Here is a 13990-nt window from a genome sequence, read left to right as displayed (position 1 = left end):
CTTAGTGTGTGATCATCTGTCTTTGTTTAATATCATAGCTTGTTTCCCGAGTCACAGAGGTTGTTTCTGCTGCTACCATGTCACCGTCCATCTCGCCTTGTTTGTGAGCTTCATCCGTCATCTGCTTACCACCAGTGTTCCTCTACGCTGATACAGACTGTCTGCGTTAAGCAACTATGTTGTCGCCATTTCTGAAACTACAACAACCAAACATCTAGCGTCTTTTTGAAGTGCATGCCTCAGGCTTGAAGATATATCGAAACTCAAATATATTGTCAAACTGGTTTTACTGACAAACTGCTCCTTGCAGTTCAGTGTGTCTTTGCTTTTGTAAGTGTGAATTAGTTCTCTGGTTTTTCTCCTGTTATGTCATCTAATACACAGTTTAAAATTCAAGGATAATGACTAGCCTTGAACAAAAATCTGTCTTATTTCAACAATTACCTAGAACCATTTATTCTCAAAGCAACTTTATATGGTTGATTTCTCAGATCCTCTTGTGTGTGTGTGTGTGTGTGTGTGTGTGTGTGTGTGTGTGTGTGCTGCAACTCACTGGTTGAGGAAGGCGAACAGGTATCTCATGATGATGAGGGTTTTGCTCGGCAGAGATTGCAGAACTTTCTTGATGTGGACTGCCCGCTCCTGGAGGCTCTCCATCGCTGGAATATAACACAGCCATGACACCCAGGAGATTACTCACACAATCAAGCACATAAACACACACACACAAAACAGGCCGAAGGACGAGAGACTTACAGACGCAGGATATGAGGTCATGGAAGACTTCCTTAGGGAAGAGGGCATGGTCCAGTCCTCTGAAGTAGAGCTTCAGGACGCCAGCAATGGAGTCCATGTCGTGGTCATTCTGGTCCCCTGCCAGCGGGTCCTCACCTACATGCAGAGAAGAAGACGGAGACAAGTGGGAGGACGAGGGAGTGAAACGATAATTAAGCACTGGACAAAACTGATTAAAGTGCTAATGTTTGCTGCTGGATGATGGTCTTACCTCTCTCAAAGGCATTCTTGATGTCATTGACTTCCACCTGAGAGCCTGACACTCTGAAGATACCCTCATGCTGCAGACCTACACACACAAACACATGCACACACACGCACGCACGCGCACGCACAGAGAGGTGTTAAATTAGGTAAGAAGTTCTGTAAAAATCTCCAGTTTGATTTTAACCAGGGCCAATCACACCTGACATGACAACGCAGCCAATCAGTGTGCAGGAAAAGCGGATGCTAAACCTATCACTTCGCTGGAGAATTCCACTCACCATGGCGACTGATGAAGCGGATGCAGCTCTCGACCATCAGAGGAATGGCTTCACCCGAGTCCTGAAACAGGGGGACAGGAGTTACTCCCGACAGAGGAAGACAAGATGGGAGAATGGCGTGGAAATGAAATCACACAGTGCACGTCTTGTCAGGAGGATTTCCACACACACGTCTGCACACGCACATGCATCGGTGCACACATTTATGCATGGGGAGAGGGTGGGCGCACTACCCAGCTGTTGCTAGGAGACAGTGCTTTTTCCTTTTCCCTTTGTTTGTTTGGGGTTTCCAGAAATCTCCGGGAGGTGAAGGCTGTGCAGTGCACACTGGACGATATATGTACTCAATGTTAGACGAACCCCGCTGTGTTTAATATGTGGAAAAAAAAAAACCAAACTGAATTTCAAATGAACAATCAACTGATTTCTCTGTGAAGTGAGAGCTGATGGCTAAAAACACAAACCACCCACAAGGGGGAGCCACAAACACGAGATTCCCCTTGTGAAGCAGTTGCTTTTGATCACTTCAGTGTTGTTTCAGAGTGCACTGCAGTCCACCAACAGGCTGTGCAAATGCAACTGCTGAGAGGAAATGCATATATATTTGTGTACGTGGTTATGTGTGATAATAACCGAAGTGCTTTCAGCCTCTAGGTATCTATACGTCCTGTCAGAAAACACACGGCTCCAGTTAAAAACAAAGCTACAGCAGCTCTAACTGAGAAGCTGATAACCACTCAGAAACAAACACACGAGCACTTATGACAGATAATTACCTGTTTCCGTACCGACGAGTTCCTCCGTCCACTACACAGAGGGAGAGATGGGAGAGAAAGAAACAGCAGTCTGTCATTATGTCTCTGGAGAAAGTCTATTTATACTCACAACTCTGGTAACGCTCTATTTGTATACACAGACACATGTGCACGTGTTGAGAATATCTATAAACAGTGACAGGGAAAATAATACCCCTAGTTGCCAAGAAATCAAGCTTAAACACCGCTATGGTGTAAGTGTAAGTGCGTGTGTATGCATGTGTGTGTGTGTGTGAGCATATTTCCTTCCTTCACCACACCTACCTGGCAAGGCAACAGTCAGTCTTCTGACCTAAAGGAGGGAGAAACAGGAAGAGGGGGAGGGGAGAGGGATAGACAGTTATAGTAGAACCAGGACACATGAGGAAACAGCTTCAGATGGACACACACACATGCACACACACACACATGGGGGGGTTTCATCGCTCATGGGGACATTACATAGACTTACATTCATTTCCTGGAGACTTACCCCAACCCTAACCATAACCACTATTTGCCTATTCCTAACCCAACCTAAGCTAACCTTACCTAACCTGTAACCCTATCCTCAGGCTTTACCCTAAAAGGTAGTGATTTAACTTGTGGGGATCTGTATTTTGTCCCCCCAAGTAAGGTGAGTCCCCACATGTGACTGTATAAACAGATTTTTGTCCCCACATGAGTAATACAAGGGCACACGCGCACACACACACACACACACACACACACACACACACACACACACACACACACACAGAGTTTTCCTGTAAGGTTGTGGAAATATGGACACATTCAGCCCTGAGGAACACCCCCCACACACTAAAACACACAGCTGCATCCACATATGGTCACTGTCACTGTGACCTAGCCTTCCACTCACTCACTCACACTCACACACACACACACACACACACACACACACACACACACAGCTTGTGATTATTAGATATATCAGACTGTTTCCCTGCATGGGCCCTAATGTGCCCCACTCATCTCTCTGATCTGCTTCCCTGTTCCGCCTCTGGGCACCAGGCGCTTCCTGAATCCATCTCCCTCCCACTCAGGGAGCTCCCAGTACACACACAGAGACAGGACACACAAGGACAATGTGGAAAAGGTATGAAGGACACTACGACAGTCCCACTCACTCTCTCCCAGGGTCTTCTGGATGAGGTCATGTTTGGCCTCCAGCTTAGTGATCAGGTTCCTGCCTTCAAGAAACTCTTTCAGCTTCTACAACACACAAAAGACAAACGTGTTCTCATTTATAGCTGCAGGAAGCTCACTGCTCTGTCAGTTAGAGGCCTGATCCCACTAATGCTGCTGAGAAATCGTCGACGACCACAACGAGCACTGACCGTGAAGTAAAACTGCTCTGTCTCCTGCTGGTTGGCCCGTCGTTTGGCCAGGCTGGGCTTGCTGAGATAGGATTCGCTGAAAGTGGACTTGACCGACTCCATGCTGTTGCTGTGGTGGAAGCACTCGGAGACGTCGTAGTCCTCCACCGTCACCATGTCTTGGATGGTGGACAGAGTGGCCTCCATGGTTTTCTTCACCTGACGTGCAGTAAAAAGAAGAGAAGAAAAAATATGAAACAAAACTGTGATGAACACGTAACAGAAGATGAACCAGAATAATGACACGAGTGACACTGGAGGAAGTAGAAAGATGTCTGACCTCGTCATTCTCAATCTTGAGTGTGGAGAGGCGGGACTGCAGCTGCTGACACCTCTGGATCAGATCGCCTTCCACCGGCTGCTGTGCACACATAACTCCCATCTACACCCACACAGAACACAGTGGAAAGAGAGACAGTTTGAGATAACAGCATCACAAAAACGTCCTGTCCTTCCCAGTGCTCAGACTTCAATGAGAGGCCTTCATCACTGAATAAAACACACAGCTCATAATAATGATTCAAGCACTACAACTGTACCGTGTCTCCCATGTGGGACTGGAAGTCAAAGCGAGCCGGGGGGCAGAAGACGTTGTTGTAGGTCTCCATCAGTTTCTGTTTGTCCCCGTTGGCTTCCAGACTCTCTGCGGCTCCCTCCAGCGTCTCCAGGCCGGAGTGTTTGGACGTCTCTACGTTCTGTTCTGCAGACAGGTAGGTCCTCAGGGCGCGGTGAAGGCTGGCGTGGTAGCCTAGGTCACAGCACTGCCAACACACAGGCACACAAAAATAATAAGATAATGGCATGGCATGCAAACACTGTTGGTAATTGTCTCCAGCTGTTACCTGTCAGACTGCTCTAAAACTGTCTTAAACCTGCATTTGTTTTTACCTAAACAATCTACAACAGATCAAATTTAGGATACATCAAACTAATATAGTGAACATTAGCCCTGTATCAGAGTGTGCTGGTACCACCGGCTGCTGGTGTTTTTATCCTGCAGAAAATGAACAGCTTCCACACAGTCTACATGTTTTGACCACTGGCTTTCTGTGGGAGGATGCAGTGGAGTGGGGTGATGTGAGGAGTGTCGGGAGGCAAAGAGACAAAGACGAGACAAAGTGCGGAGAGGGTGACCGGTCTACTGCCTTCATTAGGAGCACTGAGGCTAATGTGAAGAGACTGACCGAGGGGGCCACCACTGACTAAAAGGCAGGGACACACACACGCAAACACACGCAATATGTCTGCACATGTTCACTGCACACACAGAGTAACAGGGTGTGCCTATACTCACGTCAATGATGTCGGAGAGGTCGTGAATGTAATATTTGAAGACGCAGCCGTTGGTGGCTTCAAGAGCCAGCAGGTACTCATTCCTGGCTTTGATGGCCTTCAGCTTGTTTTCTGTGTACTTAGCTTGTCTCTGATAGAGGGGAGAGAGAGAGGGAGAGAGAAAGAGAGAGGAGAAGGGTAATGACAGGTAGAGAGAGGGAGGGAAGGGAGAGAGATAACAGGTGTTAGAGTGAAACGCCTCAGTATTGATTACGGATAATATGAAGTGAAGAAGCATGTTGCTGCGACAGGCCCCAGCTGTAGCAGACAAGGTTAGCAATAAGCCAGTTGTGCACTCATAAATCATTCATGAGACACACACATAGTAAGCCAGTGTGACAACAGGTGGAGCACTCTCAAACAGCTTTCCTCTCTCCACTCTTGCCCCCTGTTCCCCCCCTTCCCCACCCCCCGGCCCCGCTCACCTTCTCCTTCATCTTCTCGATTTTTTTGACACTGGAGCGTCGGACGGGCTTCTCGTCACTCTTGATGCTGGCCAAGGTGTCGGGGGAGCGCGGCGTCTGGCGGTCATCTTGTCGACCGGAGCGTCCCATCTGCTTCTCCTCCTGCTTCTCCGCCTCCTTCAGCTTGGACTCGGCATTGATGCTGTCCGTGTTGTACATGTGGTACGTCTTCATCACCTGGGAACAAGGGTTGAGATTTGCAGGCAAACATAAGCGTGTGCTGCCCCAGCATGTCTCTTCAGTTTTTGGCTCTGGATCAAAAGTGGGATTACGCCAGTCAGTATAATGAGCAGAGCGGAGCACTGAGGCTCGAATAGACAGAAAGATTTTTTGGAATGAACCTCCTGCGTTGGCACTCAAACGTATTGCAGCGAATGAGTCACACAACCAGCCTCCTCCACTGTACTACACTACCACACTTGAACATGGTGGTATGAGTTTGACATCAAGAGTTAAACACATGAAACGAACGTGTGTGTGTGCAGTGTCAGCCTTATTCCAGTGACCACCACCAGAGCCATCATTAGTGTGCTCAAACCCTTCCACAACACTGGCTGACTGTCGATGAGTATGCATGTGCGCGTCACTCAAACCAGATCTATTTCTATCTCTTACTATATACTATAATTACAGCGCAAGACCTGCTTTTATGGGCCTGGTTGAGCTGAAGCAATACTGCTGCTTGCTGCTCAGAGCTGTGCTGTGGAAGGAAACTTTGCCCACACACACACACACACACACTCACAAACAGAGTGAAACACACTGGGGTTGCCTCTTGGCAGTATCACGGACATGTGTAACCAGACGCTACGATGCCCCTGACAGCGTGAGAAGACCAAAACAACAGACATGAGGTCATGAGGTCTGTAATATAAATGATCAAATCAGACTGACTGTACAGTATATATTTTGTGTCATTCGTTAAATCAATTCATCCAATAGTGGTGAGGAATTTGACTCAAAACCATAAATGTCAACCTGCTGCTGCTAGCAGGAGAGGAAGAGTCAAGGGATCATCACAGTCATTATGCTTCATCCTCTGGAAACCATGTGTGTCTGTATGAAATTTCATGGCAAACCATCCAACAATTAATTGTTGAATGATATTTTAGTTTGGACCAAAGTGGTGGATGGACCGACAGCTATCCCTCGAGCCAAGCTGCTAGTTTGGCCAAAAATCCTTAATCCTTACCTGATTAATCTCCATGTTTTTGTGTTGTCTATAAGCTTTTTGGTTGTCATCTTATGTTAAATTCATACATCTGTACAAGGGATTTGGTATTTGTGTTTGTGTAAGAGTTTTTGCTTAAAGTACTGGTACTCTATATCATTGGTTTTGAAATATGAAGTTAAATAAAGCCAATAAGCACTTTGTGGCATCTCATAACAGCTGACATGACAAATGCAATGTTGTCCCCGCTGAGCTGCATGAGATCACAACACATAGCAATGTATCCACATATTGTGGTTTCTCTTACCGTGTAAAGCTCATTAAGAACTTTCATCAGGTCCTCTTGCAGCTGTACGCCGACCTCTTTGCTCTGAAGAGACACACAGAAGAAGGCAGATTAACTTGAATAAAGAGCCTCAACCATTAGCTCAGAGTCTTTACAGCTCCTACAGTCTGTCCGTCTACCTGGCTCAGTCATGTGGTCCACAAAGTACCCCACCATCAATCAAGACTAGATTATCTGGCTAAACGGGAGTGGAGGAGCTGCTAGTCCAGATAAATGAGCAGGGCAGTAATGGACTTGCTGGAGTTAAAGGAGGAAGCTACGGATACTGATCTTTACATGTTGGCAGGGAGGATAAAAGAGCAAGGTGGAGAGGGTAAAAGGACGACAGAGCCAAAGACAGAGGGCTCCATGACGAAGCTGCGAAAGACGAAAAAGAGACTGAAGAGGGAGGACAGAGAGTAATACAGGCAGTGCCATTCTCCAGACAAGTGCCGGGAGCTGCTAGTGACTGATGACTTCACAGCAGCCCGCAGATCAGTACACTGCACACACAAGCGTACACACACAAACACACACAAGTATTCACAGCTCCTCTTCTATGTTTGAATAAAAGCATTGGGACGAGCGACCACGTGAACTAAATGTGTACACATAGATTCATACACACACACACACACACACACACACACACACACAACTACAAATGACTAACAGGTAAGAGAAAACATGGGGGAAAGACAGAGGAGGAGACAGAAAAAAAGCAAAGAAAGTCAACTGGGGAAAAAAAGGTGAAGGAATGCAGAATGAAAGCAAGAACAGACTTCGCCAGCGTATGTTGAGCATCTGTCTTCTCCTGGACGAGGGCGCAGGAGGGGGGTGGGCTGGAGCGTAGCTGGGGTTCAGAGGTGAGCAAAAAGGTGAAGGGTGGTAAGGTGAAAGTCGTGTCATGAAGTAAAGGAGGAGAAAAGGGAGGACAAGTGAGGGGAGACCAAACTGTTTACGAAGAAACAGGAAACAGAAATCATAGTGATGAATGTCTGTGGGGGACTTGCAGAGAGCAGAAAGGTCAGGAACAGAGGGGTATATTATGCTGCAGAGGGAGGAAGCAACAGGGAGGAGATTTAAGGTGGCGCAGCAGACGAAAAGAGGTAACGGGATAACTGAGGCTGTCCCGCCCTCGCTCTTTAAAGTGCTGCAGGAGGCTCATATTAGATGACAAGCAGCCAGACTGCAGCCAATCAAAAAGCAATCAGCCGTGGCTGAGCCCTCCTATCTATCAACCGTGGATCTTGACCTTTGGACTTCTCGTCTTGCATGTGGTCGTCTGTCTGCCGCAGCAAGGCCGCAACAAAAACTAGCAACTGGCACGCTTCATTAGCCCTGATGTCTGTGGTCCAGGCTGAGGATGAGGGCTCATTAATACTGTTTGACTCATTACTGCTTCCTCTCTTTGGTGACAGGATCTCACACACTCCCACAGTGCTGACAGTATCATTCTGCAACACTTTCCACACTGGCTGAGATGAAAAGCGTCGACTTGTCTAAAATGGATTGCGATGTTCGCCTCCATGAGTCGTGTGTGTGTCATGGCCCCTGGCAGTGCTGGTATTCATGTCACTGACGGGAAATGCTATAAATGAACTAATTATCTACTTAATTGGCCATCAGAGCGCTCTCTGTGCGGATGTGTGCAGCCTGTTTATGACGCAGACATGATGGAGGCACCTCCCGTGCCAAAGAGCAACCAGTGTAATCAAAATAGAAATCAATGCCCAACGACAGGACCAAGAGCGAGGGAAAAAAGGAGAGAAAGTGTGCTTTTTCGTGTTCTGGGGTATCACACAGGCACAGGGAGATTTGTGTTCGCATCGTCTGCAATCGGACTGTACGTGTGGTTCAAAGACAACCTATCGGGTTGGAAATCAGCAGCCTCTACCATGACATTCCAGACACAGACTGCTTCACTTTGCCTTCCACGCACGCACTTATCTTACTATACTTGTGAGGGCTTTGTCCACATTCTTTTCTTACGCCCTGTCCTTGCCCTAAACTTAGCCTGTAATATTTTAACCTCAACCCAATTCTGAGTTTAAATCCAGGCTGAGGCCGAAGAGGTGATGGGCAGCCAAAATGACCTCACCTCTCAGAAAATCTAACTGCTCTGAAAGTCGTGCAGAAGACAAAGGACAAATGCAAATCAAAACTGAACATCTTATGTTTACATATTTACAAAAGCCAGCTGTTAAGTATAAGAACATATACCAGTTTCGAGCCTGCATGTTTGGTCTAATGGTTTGGTCTCCTGCATGGAGACGAGCCCATCTCCCAACCACGCTATTTGCTCGACAAGCTCTGATCTCCAGTGGAATCCCTTCAACCCTCTCTCTCGTCTCCCTCGTCCTCTCACGTTGCCCCCTCCCTCCATTCCTTTTGTCAGCTCTCGCTTTCTCTGATCTTCCTCCACATCTCCTCTTTCTCAGTATCACTGAGAGAGATCAGAGGAGCCAAGAATGAGGCTACTGTAAGAAACACGGGCAACATGAACTCTGCAGGCCTGACGTTCAGCTGACGTGCTGTCAGTCACTAAATCAGCCAAGACAGAAAACAGATGCTGCAGAGACAGATGGACAGGGCTAAAATATGACATGGATTCACCGCATCAGTTGCTACTGTGACATACAAAACCATCATTTTAGAGCTGTACAAAAATGTCCAGTCCAGTGTTACAGGCCTAAAACATAAAACAAAGACTTTCCAAGAGGATCTGAGGATCCATAAACCAGTGCATTACCTTCTTGAAGAGGCGTCCTGAGTCCTCGCTGATCTGTGCAAAGCGGGGAATGATGTTGTTGAGGTAGAGGTCAGACAGGGTGGCGTGGTCTCGGCTCTCCCTCTTCACCTGAAGCAGCAACAGGTTCCAGCAGTTGACTGGGGATAAAATGCTCTGCTCCTTCCTACACACAGAGACACAGGGAGCCTTAAAAAAAAGGTATTCAAGGACCTCCAAGCATCTTTTTAGATAAATGACTAACATTAAGTCTCTTTCATCTTCTAACTTCCCCCTTTCATCCTGCTGATAGATGTGCACAAACACACACACACACACAGACACACACACAGGCTTACCCACATGTAAAATGTAGAGATGAGCGCACCGCACAAAACACACTCTTCAGACAGTGTTTTCACAAAAATGAGACAAGGCATTTAGATAAAAGACAGGCAGGGAATTAATGCCCAAAGAGATTTATGCACAAAACTGCCACCCTCTGTCTCACACACACACGTACACACACACGCACGCACGCATGCACACAGAGGCTTGGTGAGCCAGCCCAAACAGGGGATTCAGCCAGGGTACAAAACCCAGCAGGAAGAGGTAAGACTCCCCCACAAGCACAGCTGTCGCAGAAAGGAATCAGAGAAAGAAGGAGGGAGAGAAGAGAAAAAGAGACAGAAAGAGAGCGATTTAAAGACTGTAATGAGTTCACTAACAGTCTAATGGCTCAATACTGTTTCATTGTCTTTGCTTCAAGTGGCCATAAAGCCGTTACACAAATGCAAGGCTGTCAATGCCCTGCTTACATGACAACACAAGCCCTTTGAGAGCGTGTGCACGCGAAATGTGTGACTGTGTGTGTGCGCGTGTGTGTGTACAGTATGTGTTATGGATGATCCATGGATGATCTAGTGGGTAAAATGGATTATGAGTGAGTGTAAGTGGATGAAAGAAGGTCTTTGTGCAGTTTAAAAGCAGCTTTAACTAGATAGAGACAGCAAAGAGCTGCAAGGCATTTACATCATACACACACACACACACACACACACACACACACACACACACACACACACACACACACACAGATGGGGGTCAGGAAAAGTAGAGCAGTGACCCAAGCATACACAAGGTCAGACAGACAGAGAAAGTCTTTGACCAAGGGGTACAGGGTGGGGGATGGTGTGCATGGGGAGGTGTGTGTGTGTGTATGTGTGTGTGTGTGTGTGTGTGCGTGTGTGTGTGTCAGAGGAGATGAGTCATAGATGTGATGTGATATGCTGGTACTGCCTGTCACTGGTCAGATGGTCAGATGACTAACTGAGTGTAACAACAACAATCATTTCAGGGAAAAGAAATGTAAAAATCCTCCTCCATACATATAACGAAACACACAGATTGAAACTCTCGGCGTGTCGAGTGCTCAGCTTGAACAGGGATCAGGTGGACATGCGTGTGTTTGTATCACTTTCTGCTCCAGCTTCTCTCTGCTGTCTGTGTCTTTTCCGGCGCGTCTGTCTTCACTGGTTGCACAATGCTTTTCTCCACCAAAACAGGTTTGCAGTTCCTCTATTTGCTCAAGCGTCCGGCCCCTCCGCCTCCATCTGACATGTCACCCTCAGTGAACCAGCGATCGCCATGGTAATGGTGCAGCAGCCCTGGGTGAAATATCACCAAACCCTCTCTGACCCTCAGCTATCACAAGGTAAACACCCAAATGTCACTGGCCCTCCGAAGGTCACATGGTGCACGCTGGGAACGGAGTCAGACCTCGGGTCAGGTGCTGCCAGTGACTCACGTTGCAAAGAAAATGCTAAATGTTCTTTTACATTCGGGATCAAGACGCATAGCATTAAAGAGGGCATCACTGCAGGCGGTTTTTATTAAAAGCTCTGGCTGCACAAAACACAAACAACTTAGATTTTAAACAACAATTACAGCTGGAATAAAACTGATATGTTTCATATATTTTTTAATACAAATGGACTTTGTTTGAATATTGAAGACATAAGCTCATCGAAGCTCTTATTGAATCTCGGTCACAATTCCTGGTGCAACATTTTAATAATTAAAGGAACCAAAGTATGTCAGAAATCTGGGATGTCACCAGCAGCACCTCATCATGTGGATCAGGGTGTGTTTTGTGATTATTTCTCTGGTAAAAAATAAAAATAAAAAATACAAAGATGCTCTCTATCTGACCATGATCAAGCTATATGTTCACTCTTGCACATTTGTTTTAACTTGAGTTGGTAACAGCAGCATTTGCCGATCCTGAGGCATTACGGCGCTGACTGGGGACATAGAAATTGCCAGCGCTGTGCTATATCAGACTTCCTCCCTGCAGGACATTATTTTTACCCAGTGATTGTAATTTGCTGTAATTAATAAAGTCTTGAGTGAAGTTTAGTTACTTCAAGTCCCATCTCAAGTCAAACCAAAAAAGGATGTTGCCTAATGAATTCAGTTCTTATAAATTTGGAACCGCTATGACTCGTGATTTTGTTAGCATCATTAACGATGTAATCAGACAGAGAGGGAGAGCATAACACAGCACAGAACTGACTTAAATGAACACAGACACGCATGTGGTCATATGACCATGTGATGTTTAGAGTCTGATCCCCAAAACCACACTGAAATAATATGCCCCCATAGCCATGGGTTGTAGAAGGGGCTGCAGCTTATTAACAACGAAGCTGGCCTAATATTTAGCATAAGGACAGGCTTTGAATCAGTGTGCAACTTGTCAGGGCTTCTCCATGTGACCAATCAGCCTGTCAGCCTCAGGGCACACACACACACACACACACACACACACACACACACACTCACAATACAGTTAAACCATGTAACCCCCCACCACTGCTGTACGCAGTCTGCCAAATAGCAGGAATACCAGGGGTCTCCACGGGATCAGTGCACACACACACACACACACACACACACACACACACACACACACACACACACACACACACACACACACACACACCCCACATTGCTTGGAGCACCATCAACGCCTACATCCAGACACACAAAAATACACACACATAACCGGAAAATAGCTGAAATTCCAGCGTGGCACCCGGACTGAGCAGCAGCAGATGCAGGGAGACTGTTAAACACACAGATGTTGGATGAAGAGAAAGGAGAGAGGAAGAAGAGCAGGAAGAGAAATGAAAAGCAAAGACTGAACACTTCACATGCTGACCTGCTCAACACGATGTTATACTCTCTTTCCTTTGCCCTCCCTCCTCCTCTGCTGTCCCCCTTCCCTCTCCCAGTACGCAACACAGGGAAACACACACTCTGCAACTGTCTCAGTATTGATCTGAGCTAGAGGCCGTGTGTGTGTGGGGGTGGGGTGGGGGGGTATGTCCTCTTGGTTGGAATTGAGTTTCGTTTAGAGGCCCTATTGATCTCTTTTGGTCTGTGCCTCAGAGAGTGGTGGGTTTGCCCCCAGCAGAGAAATGAGAATTTGTGGAAAAGTGTGCGACACAAAAGAAAAGAGAACAAGAAGAGTGCAGGGAAAAAAAGAGGAAGGTGACAGTAGAGGGGGTCGTGGTTAACAGGAAGTTAAGAAAGAAGATGAGCAGGAGAGGAAAGAGTCCAGTCCTTCTCAACAGTTTCTGTCATTTTGGAAAATACAGTCTAGAAGAAAGTACAAACAGTCAGCCAGTGTTTCTTCAAGTGTTACCTATAAGACCTGTAAAGAAAAATCTAATGATAAACATCAAAGTTTCTCTAAATTTTTCTCTGTTCCTACAAGCATAGCTTCGGCGGCACAAGCTGAAAAACAACCCAAAGCTGGCCCATAAACCTGTGGGCACTCTTCCATTGAACATGCCTCCCCTTGTCATCACCTGTATCTGTTAATTGCATGCTGGTTCTTGGAGATGCAAGAGAGAGATGAATGAAAGGATGAAGAATGGGCTCTACAGAAGGGGTCATCTTCGTTCAATCCAATACCAACATTTTTCACGAGTAAGCAATTACTGATGACGCACAGCCATCCCACACATCATAACACACTCGGTGAAGTGTCCCCATGAGCTGTTTGGAAAAAAAAAAAAAAACAGTAATGCAGTAATGACGCATTAATGATCGCAGAGCCCTGCAGCCCCTTCAGATCAGCAGCAGTGGTACACCTGTGCTGTCTTGCTAAAAGCTCCTCCCTCCTCCAGGATGCATTTGAAGTATTAAAACATCCTCAACGATGGAGGATCTTGGTCAATTTCCAAGTCCTGAGCTAAAAGACGGAGGGGTGAGGACGGAAGGAGGTATAATTAGTTAAATGGAAAGCATCCTCTGCCTCTCCACTGAGTGTGTGTGTGTGTGTGTGTGTGTGTGTGTGTGTGTGTGTGTGGTTTATGGTTAGATTAGCAGTTCAGTGAATCCTTCCCCACAGGGAAACAGACTGCTCTCTCCCACCAAAAACTGCCAGATAAATTTTACAGGAACACTTCCCGCTGCTAAAGCTGATG

General features: G+C 46.6%; 1 protein-coding gene across 4 annotated transcripts in view; it reads right to left on the bottom strand.

The window, feature by feature from the left end:
* srgap2 (SLIT-ROBO Rho GTPase activating protein 2) overlaps positions 1–13990 on the bottom strand; it is a 51272-nt gene that overhangs the window by 8657 nt on the left and 28625 nt on the right. For all 4 annotated transcript variants that reach the window (XM_076755444.1, XM_076755445.1, XM_076755448.1 and 1 more), the window contains exons 3-16: positions 9519–9681; positions 6749–6811; positions 5232–5447; positions 4769–4897; positions 4014–4235; positions 3755–3856; positions 3436–3633; positions 3226–3310; positions 2360–2387; positions 2057–2087; positions 1281–1341; positions 1007–1084; positions 757–891; positions 554–659 (exon numbers count right to left, since the gene is read on the bottom strand). In XM_076755444.1, the coding sequence (XP_076611559.1) occupies positions 554–659; positions 757–891; positions 1007–1084; positions 1281–1341; positions 2057–2087; positions 2360–2387; positions 3226–3310; positions 3436–3633; positions 3755–3856; positions 4014–4235; positions 4769–4897; positions 5232–5447; positions 6749–6811; positions 9519–9681 (1617 nt within the window). The remainder of the gene's footprint in view (positions 1–553; positions 660–756; positions 892–1006; positions 1085–1280; positions 1342–2056; positions 2088–2359; positions 2388–3225; positions 3311–3435; positions 3634–3754; positions 3857–4013; positions 4236–4768; positions 4898–5231; positions 5448–6748; positions 6812–9518; positions 9682–13990) is intronic.

The sequence above is a fragment of the Chaetodon auriga genome, chromosome 2 (genome assembly GCF_051107435.1).
Source record: "Chaetodon auriga isolate fChaAug3 chromosome 2, fChaAug3.hap1, whole genome shotgun sequence".
In the NCBI taxonomy this organism is placed as follows: Eukaryota; Metazoa; Chordata; class Actinopteri; order Chaetodontiformes; family Chaetodontidae; genus Chaetodon; species Chaetodon auriga.
This window is presented reverse-complemented; position numbering and strand designations above follow the sequence as displayed.